Genomic DNA, 22,105 nt, shown 5'->3' with positions numbered 1-22,105 from the left:
ATCAAAGTATCCATTGTTTTCTCCTTTTCAACTGTGGTTCGTTTGGGCTCTGGCTCTAGGTTTTAAAATTTTTCTTTTTTTCTCTTTTTAAGTAACCACCTAGTGGGCGAGGGATGGAATGCACTATCTGGGAGATGGGAGGGGTCTTTGCTTCGGGCTCCAGGAACGCTGAGAACTTTTCCCCTTTGCCAGTTAGCTGTAAGAGCAGCGGCAGCCTGTACTGAGTGAGGTACTTCCGCAGGCCAAGGCTCGCCAAGGTCTTAGTAGCAAGCTTGGTGAGAGCTTGTAGGCCACATCAAAGCAAGTGTTTGACTCTCCACTTGTTTTTCTATAAAATGGAAATAATGATACTTCATTGAAATTAAATGAAACCCCTTAATTTTCTTCTTGATGAAGGTTTGTGCAAGGAGGAAGTGTGAAAAGAATGTGGCCTTGTTACCTGTCAGCCTCACTGTGTCCCACCAAAGGCCCTGTGAGCCCCTGGATGGCTTCGAGGGCTCAATGATCTGTATCCTCTCCTGCATGCATTGCTAGGCTTTTTTCAAGATCCCCTGGCCAGCTGATTAGTAGTCTTGCCCTGCAGAGGGGGCATCCACACCATTGGGTATATCAGCTTAAGGACTCATGGCTAAATAGGAAGGCACTTACATTCTTTGAACAGTAGGCAAATCAGCTCAGGAAAGGGCCTAAACTCTTGTCCAGCCAAATTACTATCTACTTGTCGGGACTATAAATAATGCTGTGACATGCATTTAATCCTATTTGAGTTCCAGGGTTGGTTCTGCTTTTCTATCTTGATTCCCTTGGGCTGTCTCTGGGAAATTAGTAACCAAGTTGACCTTCATCTTTTAATTTGGCTCAGGAGCCCCAGGCTGTATCTGATTGGTATATCAGGAGGGGTGATATCTAGGCTCCCTTCCAATGTCATCTGATTTTCTACCTTGCCATTTTCCTGTGCTTTGAAGAAATAAAATTTATTTACTCTGTGTCTCTGTGTCTTAAGGTGGAGAATAGCTCTTTTAAAAAAACTTATTTTTTTTAAATTTTGTGTTTTTTTTTAAAGTGCTCTGCGTCCAGTGTGTGGCTTGAATTCACAACCCCAGCAGTAAGAATCAAATGCTCTTCCCAACTGAGCCAACCAGGTGCCCCAAGATGGAAAATATCTTCTAGAACATGTGCTAACATATGACTTAAAAGATATTTCATCTATCACGTTAGCCAAATCTTTGTGTAATTTTGCAGGACATGACTTTTATTTTGTATTGCATTCTGGTTACATTTAAATTTTGTCGTATCCATTCAGTTGGATAATAAAAAAGCAGTTTCTCCCATTTCCCTATAGAGACAGTTTACTTCAGAAATCAGAAATGGATTGAGTGAGAATCAAAGAAGCCTTACTTTAACATCATTGCCAAGAAGTATTAGGGGTCAGAGATCGGTGTTCACAGTCTAAGTGGTACGAAAGCGGATTAAAAAATAGGAATACTGGGGGTACCTGGGTGGCTCAGTTGGTTAAACTTCTGCTTTCGGCTCAGGTCATAATCCCAGGGTCCTGGGGTCGAGCCCCCACATCGGGCTCCCTGCTCAGCAGGGAGACCACTTCTCTTTCTCCCATTCCCTCTGCTTGTGCTCTCTCTCTATGAAATAAATAAATAAAATATATATATTTTTTTAAATTAAAAAAATAGGAACACTAGTACAGATTAACCCAAGTTGTCATAGATTAAAGAGCAGCGCGGTCCTGGAAGTGTGACCTTGGGAAACTGCTTTTGGGTGCCATGCTGGGGTGGGGTGGGGTGGGGGGAATGGTGCACGTTTTACAGGCTCAGTGTCTGTGGTGTTCTGTTAGGGCCTAGCTCTGGGGAGGGAGATTCGGACTCTCCTCCTCAGGAGGAACTTGTATTTTAGTTGAGCGTGGGTCATCTCTGCACAACAGCTCGTGGAGTTATGACCACCTTTGAAGTCGTGTGGTTCCTTTCTAGCCCGTGCTCACCACATGACATCAGAAAGTTGTAGTGCTCCCCGGCTAGCACTCTAAGCTTCTGAAAAGGCTGCATGCAGACAAGGAAGTCAGCAGAACTATAGCGCCTTTTAGAAGATAGGCACACACACCTCCTGGGGTGGTAGTCGAATGCCTGGGTCTTGTAATTTGGGGATGATTATGCCTTTATGTAGCTAGAGGAATACAGAAGTTACTCTCCGCTTCTCAGAATGACTCCCCTTCATTATTACTCACCAGAAAGCAGCAGGCGCTAGTCCTCTAAACACAGAGGATGAATGCTGTTTAACCTTGTTCTTCTCAAGAGTGAGAACACTCAACTGTGGAGGGCTTCCTTTCCCTCCCCCAATGGACAGCTGCTCGCTGTCTTGGATCCGGTTGTGCCTCTCCTCCCTTCGGTCAGCTTCTTAGTAGTTTTGCTGTGTGCTGCTGTAGTCCTGGCACCACGCGGCCTGACACACTTTGCAGTCAGGGAGCATCTGCCAAGTGCAAACAGGGGTGCCCGTAAGAGCAAGGGGACTTCTTCTAGAAGGAGGAGATCACTTGACAGGTACATCTCTACTGGGTCTGGAAGGTACCCGTTTATCCTTCTCTCTCTGTTTGACAAGGTTAGTATCTTCAGTCAATAGCTTAACTTTACCTCTGTTTTTATTACCACCCCCAAGCATAAATTATTTAGCACAAATGCAGACATAATCTCATATAAAATTACTCGGTGTTAGTGACCTGCTGTGAGCATTATTTTCTTGAGTGTGTTGTGCTGTAACCGCAAATTAGCAAAGACATTTAAAATTTACTGTGAATCCATTTAGAGGGGTTATTGTAGTTGATGTTACCTGATTTTTTTTTTTTTTTTAAGTAGGCTGCACACCCAGTGTGGAGCCCAACACAGTGTTTGCACTTAAAACCTTGTGGGGCGCCTGGGTGGCTCAGTGGGTTAGGCCACTGCCTTCGGCTCAGGTCATGATCTCAGGGTCCTGGGATCGAGTCCCGCATCGGGCTCTCTGCTCAGCGGGGAGCCTGCTTCCCCTTCTCTCTCTGCCTGCCTCTCTGCCTACTTGTGATCTCTCTCTGTCAAATATATAAATAAAATCTTTAAAACAAACAAACAAACAAACAAAAAACCTTGAGATCAAGAGTCAGATGCCTAACCAACGGAGCCATCCAGGCAGGCGCTCCTACTTTTATTCTTATATAGGTCATAGCTTTCCTAGAACAATTTTTTTTTTAAGATTTTATTTATTTATTTGGCAGAGACATAGCAAGAGAGGGAATACAAGCAGGGGGGAGTGGGAGAGTGGGAGAGGGAGAAGCAGGCTCCCCATGGAGCAGGGAGCCCCATGCGGGGCTCAATCCTAGGACCCCAGGTCATGACCTGAGCCGAAGGCAGACGTTTCACAACTGAGCCACCCAGTTGCCCCCTTTTTTGTTGTTGTTTCACTTTTTACCCCTCAAAAATTTCTCAGTTACCCCATTCATGGCCTGGCCATTTTATGAGTAGGGATCCAGAAAGTGCCAAGCTTTGGGGGCCTGGATTTGGAGGAGAGGGGAGGGAGTCTAGTCTTTAACCAGAAAACTCTGGGCCTGTAGTCATTTAAGAATTCGGGTTTTTTTAGGGTGGCCTTAAAGATAAAATCACTTATCCCCTTAATGATTTGCCAAATTGTTGAAGTACAAGTCTAGAGCTAAAAATTTTGCTCCGTTTTAACAGTGATCTAATTGTGAAAATCACAGATGGCTACTGACAGTTTATGAATGTGAGTCATTTGCTGATTTTCAAAAAACAGTGGGAAAGGAAAAGCCAAGGTGAAACGAGAAACTGAAAATCATATAGCCACATTACTGGGCGTCGGGGTCCTCAGACAGCAGAATAAGCGAAACAGACTACAGGCATAGGAAATTGGCTCGTGATTGTACTAAAGTCCTGCCTCCCCGTGCACGGAGCCCTTAGAGCATTGCTTGCAGCAGCTTATTGGTCAGGTCCCTCCGCCAACAAACCCACAGGGTCCTCCGCAGCTTGGAAGCCTGGGGAGTCTAGGTGTTGGGCGTGGTGGGAAATGTTAATTGGCCTCTGAGCGAACTAGCTAAACTGCTAGGATTCTTATCCCTTGATAAACTTACTCCCTCCGGCGGTCTTGTTAACATTTAAAAATAAAATGCTAAATCTATTACAAAGCACCGTAATTTAATTTTTGTGGCATTTCTGTGTTCTGTGGTTGTCAGCAGAGGGTCGTATTCATAAAGTTTTTAGGCATACTGAGTTTTAACTCTTAACCTATCCAAGGTTGTTTTTTTGATTGTCGGGTGTGCAGTCCTAGGAATTTTTGTCTAAGAATAAGGTCGACCCAGCAATTTTTAGTCACTTTTCTTTCGGTAAACCTGCAAAGATAATTTTGAAAGGGAGTGACAAAACAAGCCAAGCTAGGAATGTACGGAAAGAGAGAGGGAAGCACAGCTGGGTTTGGCGGCCACTGGCGTGTCTCCATTCCCCCTCCCTTTTCATCCTGAGCACGTGCTGTTCCTTGTGATCGTTGATTTTTCCTGGAACTTTTTCCTTGACTTTGTCTCAGGTTTTTTTTTCTCTTTAAGTTCCAGGCGGGAGAAGCAGTGTTGTCTGAGATCTTGGCTGGTTGCTGCTGTTCAGGGAGGGTGGAACTGGGGAGTGGCAAGATAAGAAATTGCAGAGACCGGCCAGGTTTTATGGACCCTGGTGAGTCATGCTATGCAAGAGGAGTTTGATCTTGACCTTGACGGCAGTGCAAAGCCATTCAAATATAAACTGAGGGAGCAACAGGAAAATTTATTTGTAATTTCTCTACAGTTCGCCTGTAAAATTATATGAAAAGAGTATAGGCAGTCCTTGGTTTCAGAAACAAAAAAAAATTTTGTTGGCATAGGGTAGCCACCAAATGCTTTAGCTTCTTATGCGAACATTACTTATGTATTTACTCCCCATATTATAATTTTTGATCCATTTACAGGATTCTTAATACGGTATTAATTTACTTTATTTTAGATTTAGTTAGTAATTTAGATAATATCCAAAATCAAACTTTTTGGGGCGCCTGGGTGGCTCAGTGGGTTAAGTCGCTGTTTTCAGCTCAGGTCATGATCTCAGGGTCCTGGGATCGAGCCCCGCATCGGGCTCTCTGCTCAGCAGGGAGCCTGCTTCCTCCTCTCTCTCTGCCTGCCTCTCTGCCTGCTTGTGATCTCTCTCTGACAAATAAATAAATAAAATCTTAAAAAAGAAAATCAAACTTTTCCCCTTCATTTTTATTATGAAAAAATTTAAGCCTGAGAAAAATTTAGAAGAGTAAACACAGTGTACATATTACCCTTCATCAGGGGTCAACAATTAGTACCATTGGTTTATTTTTAAATAAACTGGAAAGAGTAACCCCCCAGCCATGTGAAATTAAACTGTAGATATAGCAGACATTTAACGTCTAAATGCATCAGCACACATCTCTTAAAAATGATAAGGATTGGGATGCCTGGTTGGCTCAGTTGGTAGAGTATACAACTCTTGATTTTGAGGTTATGAGTTCAAGCCCCACCGTGGGTACAGAGATTGCTTAAAAATAAAATCTTTTAAAAACATGATGAAGATGTTTTCCTGCATAACCACAATACTGTTAGTAAGATTAAGAAAATTAACAGTACTTTGAAAATACATTCTGATGTCCAGACCATATCCAGATTTCCCAAAGGGTGCCCAAAGGGTTATTTATAGCCACCCTCCCCTCAGATCACATACTATATTTGATTGTGTCTCTTCAGTCTCAGTCTGTAGCCGCCTTCCCGCCCCTCCCCATTCCCCTCATTATAGTAACTGTTCTAAGAGAATGTTCTACATTCTGGAATTGCTTGCTGTCATTTTGATGTGTTTTTTAAAAATTCCCCTGAATTTTTGTCAACTGGGAGACAGTTCTGATAGCTTGATTAGATGGAGGTTACAAGTCACTGGTAGAAATATTCTGAAGGTAATAGTAGCTTGTTCCAGTGTTAGCGTGATCCCTTGGTCAAGGGTTGTCCGTCTGAACTCTCCACTGTAAATGTATGTTTTCCCCTTTGCAATCAAGTAATCTGGAGGAAGATTTTTTTTTTTTTTTTTTTTAATGTTTCAGGATAGTCTTACCAGTTTTGACCATGCATTATGCTTTCCAGCATTCTCTTGCTTGGCCCCTCTGTTTCTGTGGACTAGGTAGATCTTGCATTGCTTAAACAGGTGAATATCACTTAACTAAATAAAGAAATGCTAGTGTCTGATCATTCTGGGCCAAGTGAAAGACAAAGCAATGCAATAGATGAGAAAAAATGAGTCCAGCGTTTTGCATGGCTCGGAGGACCCCTTTCTAAGACTACAGTTTCATGTCTGCTAAGCACAAACCATCTGGTCTAGAGGAAGGGTTCATACGTCTAGGGTGTCAAGGGAAGATCTTTCTTTGCTAAGTGTGTGTGCCGAGAGTCAAGATGTTTTCAAGTGCTTTCTCTGGTAATTGTTGCCTTTCTCTGGAAATGATGGCTCTGATTTCATGTGTCTAACAGTGTAAGTGTTAATGTCAGCTAGAATGATGCTTTTTGGAAACATTTGAATTCCTAAAGAGTAGATAACCCTATTAGTCTGTTATAGTCTTCTGGGCTAACAGTAATATGATTATAATATATTATCCCCATAGGACATGGAGAATAATCTCCTTTCCAAAAGAGGATCAGGAGGGCAGCCAAAGAACTGTCCGTGGATGGATACTTCGGGATCGTGGGCTAGGTGGAGGAAGCGTGCTTGGTGAGGTTTTAACTAGAAGGATCGGAAGTTCTAAGGTAATTATGAATCATTAGGGTGTAGGTGAAGGTGAAGTAATGGTTTAGGATTGGGGAAATTATTTCGGTCTGCAGCAGTAGAGTGAAGAGCTACTAACGCAGAAGCTTGGTTGTGTTTGTGTACTGCCTGCTCCCCCCGCCATTAAAATCATTAAAATGATTGTTTAAAAAATGAAGAGAAAGAGGGGTGCCTGGGTGGTTCAGTCGGTTAAGCATCTGACTCTTCGTTTTGGTTCAGGTATGAGCTCAGGGTCAGAGATGGAGCCCTGCTTCAGCTCGAGTTCAGCACAGAGCTTGCTTGATAGTCCCTCCCCCCTCTGCCTCTCGCCCCTGGAGCTCGTGTTTGCGCACTCACTCCTCTATCTCATAAAAAGAATCTTGTAAAAAAATGAAAAGAAAGAAAAAGACCATGTTTGAAGGCAGCATTCCTAGAGTGTGTTCATAGATACTCAGTGGGTGCTCTGTGGAAAAGGGATTCTCAGTAACTCTGGAAACTTCAAAATTTGGGGTCAATTCAAACAGATTTGGTTACTGCAAGAACTTAGGCTGTTGGAACAGAGAATTTCATTATACAAGGATTTTTCTGATGGCCATGGAATGCTGCATTGTAACAAAGAAAAGAAAGTGCAGAAACCCCATAATTCTGAGCAGAGATGCCACTGAACATTTGATGTACAAATTTTAAAACTTCTATATGTATATTTTCCTTTTTTTTTTTTTTTTAAAGATTTTATTTATTTGTCAGAGAGAGAGAGAGAGAGCGAGCACAGGCAGACAGAATGGCAGGCAGAGGGAGAAGCAGGCTCCCTGCTGAGCAAGGAGCCCGATGCGGGACTCGATCCCAGGACGCTGGGATCATGACCTGAGCCGAAGGCAGTCGCTTAACCAACTGAGCCACCCAGGCGTCCCTGTGTCTTTTTCTTTAATTCAGATATGCTGTACTATATACATTCTTCTACAGGATGATTTTTTTTATTTTTAAAGATTTTTTTTTTTTTTTTTTTTTTGACAGATCACAAATAGGCAGAGAGGCAGGCAGAGAGGGAGGAAGGAAGCAGGCTCCTTACTGAGCAGAGAGCCCGGTGCGGGGCTCGATCCCAGGACCTGGGATCATGATCCGAGCCGAAGGCAGAGGCTTTAACCCACTCAGTCACCCAGGCGCCCCTACAGGATGATTTTTTTTTTTTTAAAGATTTTATTTATTAATTTGACAGACAGAGATCACAAGTAGGCAGAGCAGCAGGCAGAGAGAGAGGGAGAAACAGGCTCCCTGCTGAGCAGAGAGCCCGATGCGGGGCTCGATCCCAGGACCTGGGATCATGACCTGAACCGAAGGCAGAGGCCCCAACCCACTGAGCCACCCAGGCGCCCCAGGATGATTTTTTTAGATTAAATAATGATTGCTTAGATTTCCACGGTGTGACTTTGCCTTAATTTTTATCCCTAGTCCCTTTTTTTTTGCACATGGAGGTGGGTTTGTGGTTTTGCCTATATAAATAGTACTGCAATAAACATCCTTGAATATACAGATTTATCCAGTTACTTCTTGAGGATGAAAAGCTGAAGTGGTAGCTTTTGGGTTAGAAGGTGAGGGTTTCATTTTGACACGCATTGCCAGGTTGCCCTCTAAGGGTTGGTTATCCCAATTTATGTTCCTTCCATCAGGCATGAGATACCTATGTCCCCACATCCTCACCAGCATTTATTATTATCAGTCCCTTTCTATTTTTTAATTTTTTATTAAGTAGGCTCCATGCCCAGTCTGGAGCCCAACTCGGCGTCTGATCTCTCCACCCTGAGATCAAGACCTGAGCTGAAATGGAGAGTCGGAAGCCTAAGTGACTGAACCACCCAGACACCCCCCATTATTATCAGTCTTTTGAAAATGGAAGCAACTTCTCTGGCTTCATCCTAAAATCTTGGGTTTCATATTTGCAAAAGGGTAGAAGAAACTTAGCTGTAGGCAGATAGCATTTCATAGGTAAAGAGGTTCAGCTCTTTGCTATAGAATTGCATTCTTTTAAATCATCACTAAATCATAGTTTTTCACTATGATAAGAGGAAGGAAATACAGAGACTTTTATGATCCTTGTTATTGTAGGTAGCTTCCGTGTAATGTCCTGCGGGGCTTGTTTGGAGAAGGAGCTGGCTCTGAGAATGTGCTTTCCCATCCATTCGGAGGCCCTCCAGTTTTATCATGAAAGGGCGCCGAGGCACCATTGTTACAGAAGTGAAGGCCAACAGTGTAGGACAGTCAAACCCTAACCAGCTGTGGAAAGGTAGAGGAGAGAAGGCAGATGAATGTTCCAAAGTGAAGAAAGGAGAAAACACACTTAGAATTGTGAGATTTTGAATGTAAGGAGACTTGGCAGTTCAGTGATCCTCAACAACCTGAGGGAAGGGAGAAGAATCAGAATGTTTCCGTATTCTGTACTCTTACATTTTGAATGCATGTAGTGTAGTTCTTTCTGCAGATCTCCCGTGTCTCAGTGATGGAGGTTGAGGCTTGGTTGGAAAGATTGAGAAAGCTGCACACAGTTCAACATGAATGTTGTATAGATGGGGTGGCCGAGGCCCAGAAACCGCAGAGCCAGCAAGGGTGGAACTCCAACACTGGTATTGTTGACTTCCCCAGTTGAGGAGTTTCTTCTCCACCATCTTCCTTAGAAGGAAGATTTTTATGAGGAGTTTCTTACTCTGCCCATCATACCTGTCTATTGTGCGGTATACAGCTAATCCACTCCCCAAGAGACAGAAAACTAGAACTCCTTGTCAGTACGTAAATTCCTGGATCTTGTTGACATTTCTGGTTCGAAGAAGCTCTCCTGGGCTTAAAGGCGGGGAGGATTTGAGGAGTGGCTGTTTATCGACAGCCTTTCTAGAACAGAGTGTTGATGTGGAGATAATTCAAGTATGACAGCTGCATAAACCTTATCTACTTGCTGCCCCCCACACCCCCAGCCTAACAGCTAAAGAATGAAATCACAAATGTTCTGTTTATTAATGTTTTGTTTTGTTTTTTTAAAGATTTTATTTATTTATTTGACAGAGAGAAATTACAAGTACACTGAGAGGCAGGCAGAGAGAGAGAGAGAAGGAAGCAGGCTCCCTGCTGAGCAGAGAGCCCCATGCGGGACTCGATCCCAGGGGCTAGTGTAAGTTTCACTCTGTCTGAGATCATGACCTGAGCCGAAGGCAGCGGCTTAACCCACTGAGCCACCCAGGCGCCCCTGTTTATTAATGTTTTTTGTCAGATAATTTCAGTCTGGCTGGAGGAATCATATGTGTGTGTGTGTGTGTGTGTGTGTGTATTATATATCTATATATCTATCTATCTATATATATCTATATATCTATATATCTATATATATCTCCTCTCTCTATATATATTTATTAATGTATATATATATATTAAACTGTTGTGAAGTTGTAGAAACAGGAGGTCAATTCACATACTGTTAACACCTAAGCCCATGCGTAACCTTGTCTCTAGCCTTCTTTTGCCTCATGCATATGCTTATTCTTTAGCACTAGTTAGGATAATCTAACAGAACTTTGTTCATGTTAAGTATAGTAGTCTGTGCTAGGTATTCTACATTTGTTGTGTCTCTGAGGTTTCATAGCTTTTTAAAGCTGTATAAGGTTCCAAGAATTGTATGTATCACAGTTAACCTGTTACCTTATTGTTGCTTTTGAGTTGTTTTCCAAGTTTTTGCTTTTAGAAATAATTTAATAAAAGACTTAGTGCAAAGAATGTCTGCATATTTGGAATAGTTTCCTTGAAATTGCTTGATGAGAGGATATGAGCATTTTTATGGCTCTGTTGAATTTGCAAACAGTTTTTCCAAAGGGTTATACCAATTTACACTTAACATCAGCAAAGTTAGTCAAGTGTAAGTTTCACTCTGTCTGCCCTTTTCTGGCTGAATCTTTGTGGTGTGGTTGCAGAAAAGCCAGTACTTGGTCACCTCCACCAAACGACCACAACAGCATGCTGTTGAGCCGTAGTTCATTAATTTAATAAATAGCTAAGTGTCTACTATTAATCAGACATTATAGATGGAAAAAAATAAAGAAAACAGTCCGTATTCTTACAACCTGCTGGAAGAGCCGTGCTCAGATGTGTGGGGTCGTGGATAAGACTTTGTGTCAGTGGGAAAAGAGCCAAAGTCATTCTAATCCTGGGGGGTGGGGTGATACCAGGAAAAGCTATGAAAGGGACCAGGACAGTTTCGTATGAACCAGGTTTCGGCAGAGCGCATTCACACGGAGGCGTGGTGGCCTGACAATGGGGAGGTGAGGCCCAAGGGCTGGGCTGAGCCTTTGTTTGGAGCCCGCAGCAACATTGTTTTCAGGGCCCTCCCAGAGACTTCACTCCCTAGGGCAGGGGCTGTAGGCATTGTGTGGGCAGCACCAGGAAGGTAATTTCTAGTTTTTAATGACCCAGGGTTCCATGCAGGTTGCACAGTACAGAATTGGGGTATCCGTGTTGGCTGAGCCCCTCTTGTGGGTATGTACTTGAGGAGGTTGGGAATCATGCTGTTAAGAATTTGGGGGGAACAGCGAAAGCTGAAGTGACTGCCTTAGGCTGCTTGGCTAGTTAATACTTGTTCAGGAAGAATTTTCATTTTGAATCTCATGTACAGTTTAATAATTTAACAGATAATAGACTAACAGGTCGGTGGAAATGTTTACAGAGGATTTCATAGTTGTTAATTTTTACCACTTGGGTTTTTGGTTTTTGTTTTGTTTTTTTTTAATAGCTGGGAATAATAACTAGGGAGGGTGGAAAAAAGAACCTGTGATTGACTTGGCAGTTTTTCTGCTTCAGATGGGAAGAACCAGGAAAGAAAAAGACATGGCAAGTGAAATTTTTCCCCCAAAATAGTTTTGGGGGTTCCTTAATCTCTTAATGTTTCCTTGCCAACACCCAGTTTTCTTTAAATACTTTTTGTGTGAAAATTGCCACACAGTTGCTCCTGAACATTAAAATAGATGTGCCAAAGGCTGTAAATTTGTTGTCAAAAAATTCCTTGCATCTTTTTTTTTTTTTTTTTAAGACAGCATGCACAAGTGTGGAGAGGAGGGGGAGCAGAGGGAGAGAGAGAGAATCTTAATTAAGCAGGCTCCACACCCAGTGTAGAGGCCCACACCAGGCTCCCATCTCACAATCCTGAGATCATGACCTGAGCCGAAATCAGGAGTTGGAGGCTTATGACCTGGTGCCCCGAAAAAATTCCTCGCATCTTAAAAACAAAAACAGGTTTATTTTCTTTCTTAAGTATGTGTCACTGGGCACCCAGAACCTTAGATCTTAATATCTCTCAGTGTGTAGTATAAGCCTCAAACATTTAAGTAGATCTGAAATGCAGAAATTCAGGATTCACATTAGAGCTTCAAACTTACTACATTTTTATAAAACTTAAAGTTTTGGGGACTCACCATACTATATATCATGAGCACCAGCATGGACTACTGAAATATGATATTGGAAGCCAGTCGGGGGTATGATATTGACAGTGAAGATCCCGATAAAAGGAATCTATAAGCAAAGTGTGGGAACATGAGCTGTGTGTTTAAGGGATTTGTAGGCATTTGAGAATCTGAGATGATGGAACATAGTATTCATTAAAAACTTGGACTCTGTAAATTAAAATTTTTTACTAAATACATACATACATACATACTTGGACTCTGGAGACAAATCTTGGCTACACACAGTCAAGTTACTTTTCCAGTCCTGAGGCCCCTCATCTATAAAACGAGGGTGGTAACCTACCCTGATTTAATGTAAAGAGGGAATGAGGTGACATGGGTATTTGGGAAAGTGCTGGCACACGGGGGCTCAGGAAATGTATTCCTTCTCCCAGGAATCCTCTTTATAAGCAGAATACTAGTGAATGCATTCTTTATACAATACCTCTGTACAGGGCAGTGAACATCGATGATCTCTTTTTTCGGTGGTGAGATCAGTTATTTTTTCTGGTTCTTATTTTTCTCAGTAAATATTGGTCAAAAAAGGTAGTGAACGGGGCACCTGGGTGGCTCAGTGGGTTAGGCCTCTCTGCCTTCGGCTCAGGTCATTATCCCAGAGTCCTGGGATCGAGCCCCGCATCAGGCTCTCTGCTCAGTGGGGAGCCTGCTTCCTCCTCTCTCTCTGCCTGCCTCTCTGCCTACTTGTGATCTCTTGTCTGTCAAATAAATAAATAAATAAATAAATAAATAAATAAATAAATAAATCTTTTTAAGGGGGGGGGGGGGAGTGAATGTTTTGCAGTACTCTCCCACGGCAAAATTCAAGTCCAAAACTCCGATGACACATCTCTGTTCTTTGTTTCCCCTACATTTGCATCTTATCTTGTGTCTCTTAATGTGTGGGGGAAGGGGGGAGAAAGTGAGCAGCCTTCCCTTTTCCTCTAGGCCTGCCTTTTCTGCTTCTGTTCTCTTTACATTCTCTCTCTTTCCTGGTTCTTTGAGAGCGTGGACATCCGAATGGAGTATAGCCCTGGATCATAAGATTTGTTGCAGGCATGTTTTCCTGCGTTGTATTTGACATGTTATAAATCACACATTGCATGGTCTGTAGGGGTGGACAGAACAGAGATGTCTGGTGTGAGTGAACCCAGCGAAAGAACACGGAGTCTGGCAGCCCACTCGCATGCGAAGCAGCCCCTTGCCCACTCCAGAAGCCTGCCCCTCGCCACAGCCCTCCCCCCCTGTAGTTAGTATGCGTAGTCCCCAGGTTTCTATTTTTCACTCCATCTGCTGGCTCCAAGATTTGGCAGACAGAATGTTCCTCCTGCTGCTTCACGTCGAGTGAAAATATGGCCTTTGGTAAGACTTGGACACCCAACTTTTAATAACCAAGTGGGATTCTGCACACACAGGCTCAGTCAGCTCATCCAAACTTTCTTCCTTGGATAAAGGAACTTAGGTCTAGATACCAAAAATATCAGTCCCTTATCTGGAGCCTATCTGAGTAGTGGTGAATTCACTTGTTTTGATGAATACCTGCTAGTTGGCCCACTGGAAATCTGATCCTGGACTATTTCTTCAATGTCAAGTCCCTAAATATAGCACATAAAGCCCTTTGTGATCTCACCGCCTCTGTCTTTCTAGCCTCCCTTCTCGTTTTTGCAGTATATACCCTTCAGTCCAGCCCTGCTGAACTGCTTTTTGATTTTCAAACATGTTATTTCTCCCTTGATGCCCGTTCGTCCTCCTGGGTGCTCTTCTCCAGCCTATGCTGCACTCTTCTTTCCAGACCCAACCCTAGACTCAACCTCTTCTTTTTTTTCTTTAAAGATTTTATTTATTTATTTGACAGAGAGAGCACGCACAAGCAGGGGTAGCGACAGGAAGAGGGAGAGGGAGAAGCCTCCTTGCTGAGCAGGGAGCCCAATGTAGGGCTCCATCCCAGGACCCTGGGATCATGACCTGAGCCAAAAGCAGACGCTTAACTGACTGAGCCACCCAGGTGCCCCTAGACTCCACCTCCTTGAGAGTATTTTCCCGACCCCGCCTCACAGTATGATTAAGAGCCACTCTCCTGTCCTTTGGACACATGACCAGTTACAGTTTCCTTGTCTGGGTGATGTAGTACAGATAATCACAAGGACTGCTCTATCTTATTTATAGTTAACTTTTTATCCACAGAGCAGAGGGCAGTTTTTGGCACATAATAGGTGTATAAGAAGTGTCTTACCTGGTTTGCCTTTTGTATGTTTCTTTTTATAAAAAATGTATGAGTATATAAATTTCACCTCATTGCTGAAATAGCACACGTGCGTGTGTGTGCATGCAGTTAAGGCTTTTTGCTTTTTTTTTTTTCATTTAACAAGATATCCTGGAATTCAGTTTACAGGTTTTCTTTACTCTTTGGGGGGGCATAAATTTTATGGAAATATACTTACTATTCACAAATAAGTGAAGAGCTTGATGAGTTTTTACAAAATGAACACACCTTTGTATGCCCAAGAAATAATAAAATTCCCAGAAGCCCCCTTCAACCCCACCACCCATCCCAAGGATATGTATTCTCCTGACTTCGTAGGCTATACCCTGGTTGTGCCTGTTTTCAGCTTGATTTACACGGAGTGACACCATGTGCTCCTTGGTGTCTTTGTTCCACATGATGTGTGAGAGATCGGTCGGTAGGGTTGCATATAGTTACGGTTGTTCATTCTGGTCGCTGTATAGTATTCCAAGATCCAGATAAGCTACAAATTTTTAATTTGTTCTACTGTAGAAGGACTTATGGGTTCTTTCCAGTTTGGGGCTATTTTTAATGGTTCCTCTCTTTTCTTTATGGCCTCGTAGTACTTTCTCCATCCATGTGAGTGTACGAGAATTTATAGTACTGCCGCCATCCAGGTGAATGTACAAGAATTTATTCAACCAGTCTTGTTTGGATAGACATTCAGGTTTTTCCTCAGTGTTTTTCTGTTACAAGTAATGTTGTATAAGGTTTCATTTTTTTTTTTTTTAATGATGATTCATTTATTTAAGAGAGAGAGTATGCATGAGAGTGGGGAAGGAGACAGAGGGAGAGGGAGAATCTTCAACCAAATTCTTCAACCAGAATCTTCCCCACTGAGTGGGGAGCCCAGTGTGGGGCTCGACCTCATGACCCATGAGATCATGATCTGAGCTGAAAGCAAGAGTTGGATGATTAACTGACTGTGCCACCCAGGTGCCCCTTTTGTATAAGGTTTTGAATAAACTTGCACATTATATTAAGAACATGGGGGGGCAAAAACAAAATCTAGACAACTTTGGGAGGAGGGGAAAGAACATTTTTTGGGGGGAAAACCTAATCTATTTGGCAGTTTGGCTCAATTGATAAAAAGTAATTGCTGAACTTTTCTTAGGAACAGGTTAGATCATGGAACAACATTTGGGGTTTCTCTTAAAGGAGAGGTAGAGAAGGGCTTCGAGTCCCATATCTCTGCCTCCTTGGGCGCAAGTTCAGAAGACTCCATTGTTTAGTGTCCTGACCGGCTTATTCACATATTGGTTGTGCATCTTCTGGGTTCCAGACACACTGTTCTCTCCACCTGGGGTATAGCTCCTTGACCTCATGGAGCTCACATTCCAGTGAGGGAGGTGTGCAGTAGACAAGACAAATAAGAAAATATGTAGTAGATCAAATGGGAACATAAAGCGGGGAAGGCAGATTGGGCTGTGTGGGTACGTACATGTGTGCATGTTGGGGTGTTTGCTTTTTGGGGATAAGACACAGATCTTTAAGGGTAGTCAGGAAAAGAATGGCTTTCTTTTCCTCCTTGTAGATTACCAAGCCAGATGTAACAAACACGGAGAATTATACATGTTTAGGATAACAAATTACGAGCTCTTTAAGTATACAGGATCTTGTAATGTTGTCTTTTCCTTGGATTATTTTGCTTCTCATCTGGAATGTCAGACTCATTATCTTGTAAGGAATTTTTATGCGTCAGAGTCATTTATTAATGTGTGTGTTCAAGTGAAAATCATTTACCTGATTCATATGGATATGGAGGCTGACCAGAATTCTAATGGAGAGGAGAGAGTATGTCTTCCCATTAGGAGACCCAGTGCTTTGCTCCCCGAAACGCTCCAGTTAAAGCCATGGCCCAAGGCTACTTACATTGGCACCTGGATGGAAATTTCCAATTATGCAAACCTGAATGGGGCTTACTTTTTCTCCATTGCATTCGGGTCATAAGAGATCCTTCAACCTAGGTACTGGGCCTCGATAATAATAATGGTTTCTCGTGAAAACGTAAAAAAGTTACTAGTAAGCCTGAATTTGTAGTAAATGTTATTTTAGCATTTATCACCCTGCATGATAATTTCTTGTATGTGTCTGTACCTTACCCTGTGCTGTCCTACTCATCCTTGGTCCCCTGTGGCCTAGTACTGCCTGTAAAAAGTACCCAGGAAAGCAGTTGCTCCATAGATAACTTGTTGACACGATGGAGGATATAACTGCTGTGTGCCAGTTTAAATTGGGTTTTTTAGCTGTGATTCAGTCACTATTGATCAAGACCATATTATTGGAAACTACTGTTTTCCCAAAAGCTCATCAAAATCTTAGGGAACACCTGATTTCACCCTCTTGGGTTTTTGACTTTGCTACCATGTGACCTTGGATAGATGACTTCTGGAGGACTTGACTTCCTTATCTAAAATTTAAAAATCGTGATGATATCTACTTCACAAAGATGTGAATTTTATTTTATTTTATTTAAGATTTTATTTATTTGACATAGACAGAGATCATAAGTAGCAGAGAGGCCTAGGGAAGCAGGCTCCCTACTGAGCAGAGAGCCGGATGTGGGTCTTGATCCCAGGACCCTGGGACCATGACCAGAGCTGAAGGCAGATGCTTAACGGACTGAGCCACCCAGGCACCCCCCCAAGATGTAAATTTAAATAATTTAGGTTGAAAGCAATGTGTGTGCCTGTGTACTTCCTAGCTCAGGACAGAGCCATACACATAAATTTAGTAACAGGACTTTAATAGGGACATTTGTAAGGTCCTCTAGTTGGATTTGTATAACCGTGAGCACAGAAGAGGAAAGGGGCAGCGGTAGCCCGTATCTAGAAAGATTGAGGATTTTTGACTCCAGCAAGCTTCTGAATCAGTAATGTGGTGTGACTGCTGTTATCAGTGACCGTCCGCAGTTATCAGTTGATTACAGTAATGGGAAATTCTAAATTCTGTTAATAAAACGAAATTTCCCAAAGTTCTGCGGAGAATCACTTATGTTGCTAGTTTTGCGGAGGAAATGGGGCTAATTGGGGAAGTGGCCAGTTTTAAATCATTGAACATCTCTGTTGTAGAATTTCTTTGGCCTTGTGTTATCCTGCATTGTGAATCTCCAAGAGGGGCTCAATTGAGTAGACCACTTTGTAACAGATGGAATAGGGTTGCTGGTGGTCCTGCTTGTTTCTGGGCCCATCAGACTGCTCCTAGACGACTCCGTCAGCATGGCACCTCCCTTTGTCAAGTGTAGACTGCTGGGCCTCTATCCAGAGGCCAGCAGCCAGGATGCAGAGGGGCGCACAAAGGAAGTGGGGCTGCCTAGCCTTGCGGGGCAGGAAAGGTTAGGTGGGTTGAGGTGAGGGTGGAGGGAAATAGGAAACTTCTGACCTCGGCTACCCCAGGTGGGGGAAAAGGATTTGACTGTGGAATGAGAACCAGTGGGTAAAGTGATGGGGAAACGTTTTGGACCAAACCCAAAGTAGGATTTTCTTCGAAGATAACTGTGGCTTACATACTGACTCAGTCTTCCTGGAAGGCACAGTTTTAGGTTTGGTGTGGAAGCATTAAATGGTGATGACAAGTGTTCCTCAAAATCCCATCCAGTCCTGAGACTGTGAATTTATGATTATTTTCTTTTTTTTGGCAGAATTTATTTCCTCGGCCTTTTATTTTTTTCAGTGTTGTGCTAATTCCTGTAGATAATCAGAAAAAGCATTAATATGTGGTTTGTGTACATTTGTTAGTTGAATGGCAAGACCAACATGTGAGTCCGTTGCTAGCCAGCTTAGGACAAAATAGAAACAAGGGGCCCAGTTTTGATCATTTGTTAACAGTAGCACAGAAATTCCAGAAGAAGACTGAAAAAGTATGTAAACTGGGGGTTGAAGGATTAATGTGGTTTGCATGGCAGACAGGAGAGCAGAAGCCCCCGGATGGAAGGCTTTTGAACAGGAGCAGTGTGGATAAATCTGTTAATTACAGAAAATCCATCTGGCAGCTTTGTGGAGGGAATAAAGGTTGGAGAGGCTGGCTCCTTAGTAATCGTGTAAGCCATGTGGGTTCCTGAAATCTTTGAGGGAGAGGCTGTGGCTAGAGCATGGATGAGCAGGGTCTTAAAGCTCAGTCCTTTGAGTAGAGACACACCTGGAGCCTAGACATGGACTGTAAATTGAATAGTATTACTTGCCTCTTAGGATAATTATGAGAATTAAATGAGATAAAGAATTATGTAATTAAGGGCTCAGCAAATGTTACTCATGGTTTCTTACGTAGCTGAAGTTCTCTAGAGCCATGGTTCTGGAAATATCCTCAGACCCCCCACTTTGGTATCACTTGTGAGCTTGCTACAAGTGCAAGTTCATGGGCCCCACGTGGGATTCCAGATCCAAGAAAGGGAGAGAGGCCTCTGGGTGGCTCAGTTGGTTGAGCATCTGGCTCTTGGGATCCTGGGATTGTGTCCTCCCATTGCTGTCTGTGCTCAGTGGGGCATCTGCTTTTCTCCCTCTCTGTCTGCCACTCCCCTCTGCTCTCTCAAAAATAAACCAACAAATCTTTTTTAAAAGGAGGGGAGAATTTAAAAGAGGGGCCAACAACAGTGTCCTTTGCAGTACAGAAGATAAAAGTACCCCAGAAGACTGAAATTTAGGGGAAGGGAAGTAGTATGTTTCTGCAGTGCCCAGCTAACAGCCTTACATGCAATGTTTAGTAAATACCTGTATTCATATTATTTTTTTAAAGACTTTATTTATTTATTTGAAGGAAAGAGTACGTAAGCAGAGAGAGAAGCAGGCACCCCTGCTGATCAGGGAACCCGATGTGGTGACTTGATCCCAGGACTCTGGGATCATGATGTGAGCTGAAGGCAGCCGATTAGCTGACTGAGCCACCCAGGTGCCCCACTGTTTTCATATTATTGAAGACAGCTTGCTTAGTATTATGTTGGGGATGGAAGGAAGGTTTCAGGGCAGTTATATATAATATGTATAATGTACATACTCTATATCCCAAATGATTAAAAAAAAACTTTGAAACCACATTAGAAATTTGATATTGTATGGAGTTTAAATCTTCTGTTTAGGGATATTTCTAGAATCCTGTCTCCTGTGACCTGTGCTGTCTGCTGTAGATTAAAACTGAGATGTGACTCTTGCTTTCAGAGGCTTCGCAGAATTACACTTTTTTAAGGATTTGAAGCTGGTCCTTTCCGATAGCTTCTCCAGCTGTAGAGAATAAATATTCTATCTGATCTCTCCTCTGCCCTGTCAAAAGTGAATGTGTGGTTGTCTTCCCATTGGTGCAAGGCCGACTTTGAAACCACCTCATTTCTGAAAGCATTGCACTGACTTTTTAAAATTATTTTATGGCTCAGGATATACCTTAGAGATCATTTAAATCCTTTGCAAGATTTTATGTCCCTATTTAATGTGGGCCACCTTGGGTTTTCATGGACAGTTGTGCCAGTTGGTCTGTCCCCATCCCCACCCCTGTCTCCAGTCCAAGCACCAAACAGAGGAGCTTGAAATAAAGTAAATTGACATCTGCACTTCATTCACTTAGTCGTTATTTACTGCCCATTGTGTGCAGGACTCTGTGGATAATAATGAAGTGGTGTCCATAAAACTTGCCTAATGGAAGAGCCAGGACAGCCCGAGGCCTCGTGGATGAGTCTGGCGGAGTGGCCCAGGCGCTTGGTACCATCCCTGCCTGGGGCCTGGTTGGAGGGCAGTTACGTGCTCAGATGATCTCTCCAGCACACACTGGAGTTTGGAGTTATAAATGTGCCACCCCTGTAAGACACCCCCCTTGTACTGTGGTCAAGAGAAAAGTGGGTAGGTTAGAATGGCTGGTTAAGAAGTTGTGTTTTGAGGGGCGCCTGGGTGGTTCGGTCATTAAGCATCTGCCTCCGGCTCAGGTCATGATCGCAGCATCCTGGGATCCAGCCGGCATCAGGCTCCCTGCTGGCTAGGAAGCCTGCTTCTCCCTCTCCCTCTCCCCTTGCTTGTGTTCCTGTTCTCGTGTGCTCTCTCTCTTCTCTGTCAAGTAAATAAAATCTTCAAAAACAGATTGTGTTTTGAAACCTTGTATTTCTTGAAAATGGATGACATGGTGTTTGAGATTGCAAGGGAGCAAACAGGAACCATACTCGCTCGTCTTTGTGACTCCCTAGTTTCACATCTCCGAGACACTTCAAAAAAGCACGAGTGGAGATCATTCCCCAGGAATGACAATGGAATAATCTGAGTAATTGTTAAGAATAACTTTCTTGTTTTGTTTTGCTTTTATTGAGGTATAATTGACAGATGGGTCACAGGTGTGCAAAGCGATAGTTCAGTATTTGTACATAGTACAAAGGGAATATGTTTCACTTGACCCTTGGATCAAGTTGCGGGTTCTTTGTCCATTGCTTTGGGCTTTCGGGGTGGGACGGGTGGGTGGTCAGACTGAGGACAGTCTTTCATTATCTTCTTGTCTCTCCAGATCCCCCAAAGAAAAGTCGCTGGAGCCTTAGACCACCACTTTCAGAGATTGCCAGGACCATATCTGGACCTAAATGTTTCTAGTAGGCATAGTTTCTAGTAGGCATAGTGGTTTCCTTTCTCGGAGTATAGCTGTTGAGTGTTAAGAAGGTCAAGTTAAGGGAAATGAGATCTTTTTTAAATGTTTTAATCCAATCCATAAAGGTTTTGGGTCATCACAGTGCCAGAATACAGATTGGATATTTGAAGAATAAATTTGGTGGAATATACTTCTAAAATTTATGGGTGTGTATCCCTCCCCCACCCCTGAAACTGCTGAATATTGACAGAAATTCCCTTTAGTCCTACTGAGCTACCCAAGAAATGTTAGTGTCCTGGAAACGTAGACCCCAGTATGGAAAATAGAGTTAAGGCATTTGGGGAGTTTTAGAGCTGAAAGAAGTTTAAAAAAGAAAGAAACCCCAAGTATTTGTGTTTGTTTTATTTTAATGATTGTCTTTGAATTCACCTCTTTTCCCCCTTCTGTTCTCTGCAGTGAACACCTACCTCTTCATGATGCAAGCTCAAGGCATTCTGATCCGGGACAACATGAGAACAATTGGCGCTCAGGTCTATGAGCAGGTGGTTCGGAGTGCTTATGCCAAGAGGAACAGCAGCGTGAATGACTCAGGTATATTTTTAGTAAAGTGATGGTCTGATTAGAATGTCTTCTCCCGGGGCACCTGGGTGGCTCAATGGGTTAAAAGCCTCTGCCTTCGGCTCAGGTCATGATCCCAGGGTCCTGGGATTGAGCCCCGCATCCTGCTCTCTGCTCAGCAGGAAGCCTGCTTCCCTTCCTCTCTCTCTGCCTACTTGTGATCTCTCTCTGTCAAATAAATAAAATCTTCAAAAAAAAAAAAAAAAAGAATGTCCTCCCCACAGAGGTGAATTTGGTTCGAATAATTATTTTTGATGGGGAAAAGTGCATTGTAAAAGAAGGTTTGGCTGCGTCTTCCCTGATTACAGGGAAAAAAAAAAAAAAGAGACTCTTGCAAAATGAATCCTTGTTCATTTTGCTGA

At 42.9% G+C, this 22,105-nt stretch overlaps 1 protein-coding gene across 2 annotated transcripts in view; it reads left to right on the top strand.

The window, feature by feature from the left end:
• B4GALT5 (beta-1,4-galactosyltransferase 5) overlaps nt 1-22,105 on the top strand; it is a 92,762-nt gene that overhangs the window by 51,699 nt on the left and 18,958 nt on the right. For both annotated transcript variants that reach the window (XM_059407211.1, XM_059407210.1), the window contains exon 2: nt 21,582-21,716. In XM_059407211.1, the coding sequence (XP_059263194.1) occupies nt 21,582-21,716 (135 nt within the window). The remainder of the gene's footprint in view (nt 1-21,581; nt 21,717-22,105) is intronic.

The sequence above is a fragment of the Mustela nigripes genome, chromosome 7 (genome assembly GCF_022355385.1).
Source record: "Mustela nigripes isolate SB6536 chromosome 7, MUSNIG.SB6536, whole genome shotgun sequence".
NCBI classification, from domain to species: Eukaryota; Metazoa; Chordata; class Mammalia; order Carnivora; family Mustelidae; genus Mustela; species Mustela nigripes.
Note: the sequence above shows the minus strand (reverse complement) of the source record. Positions and strands in the feature narration are given on the sequence as shown.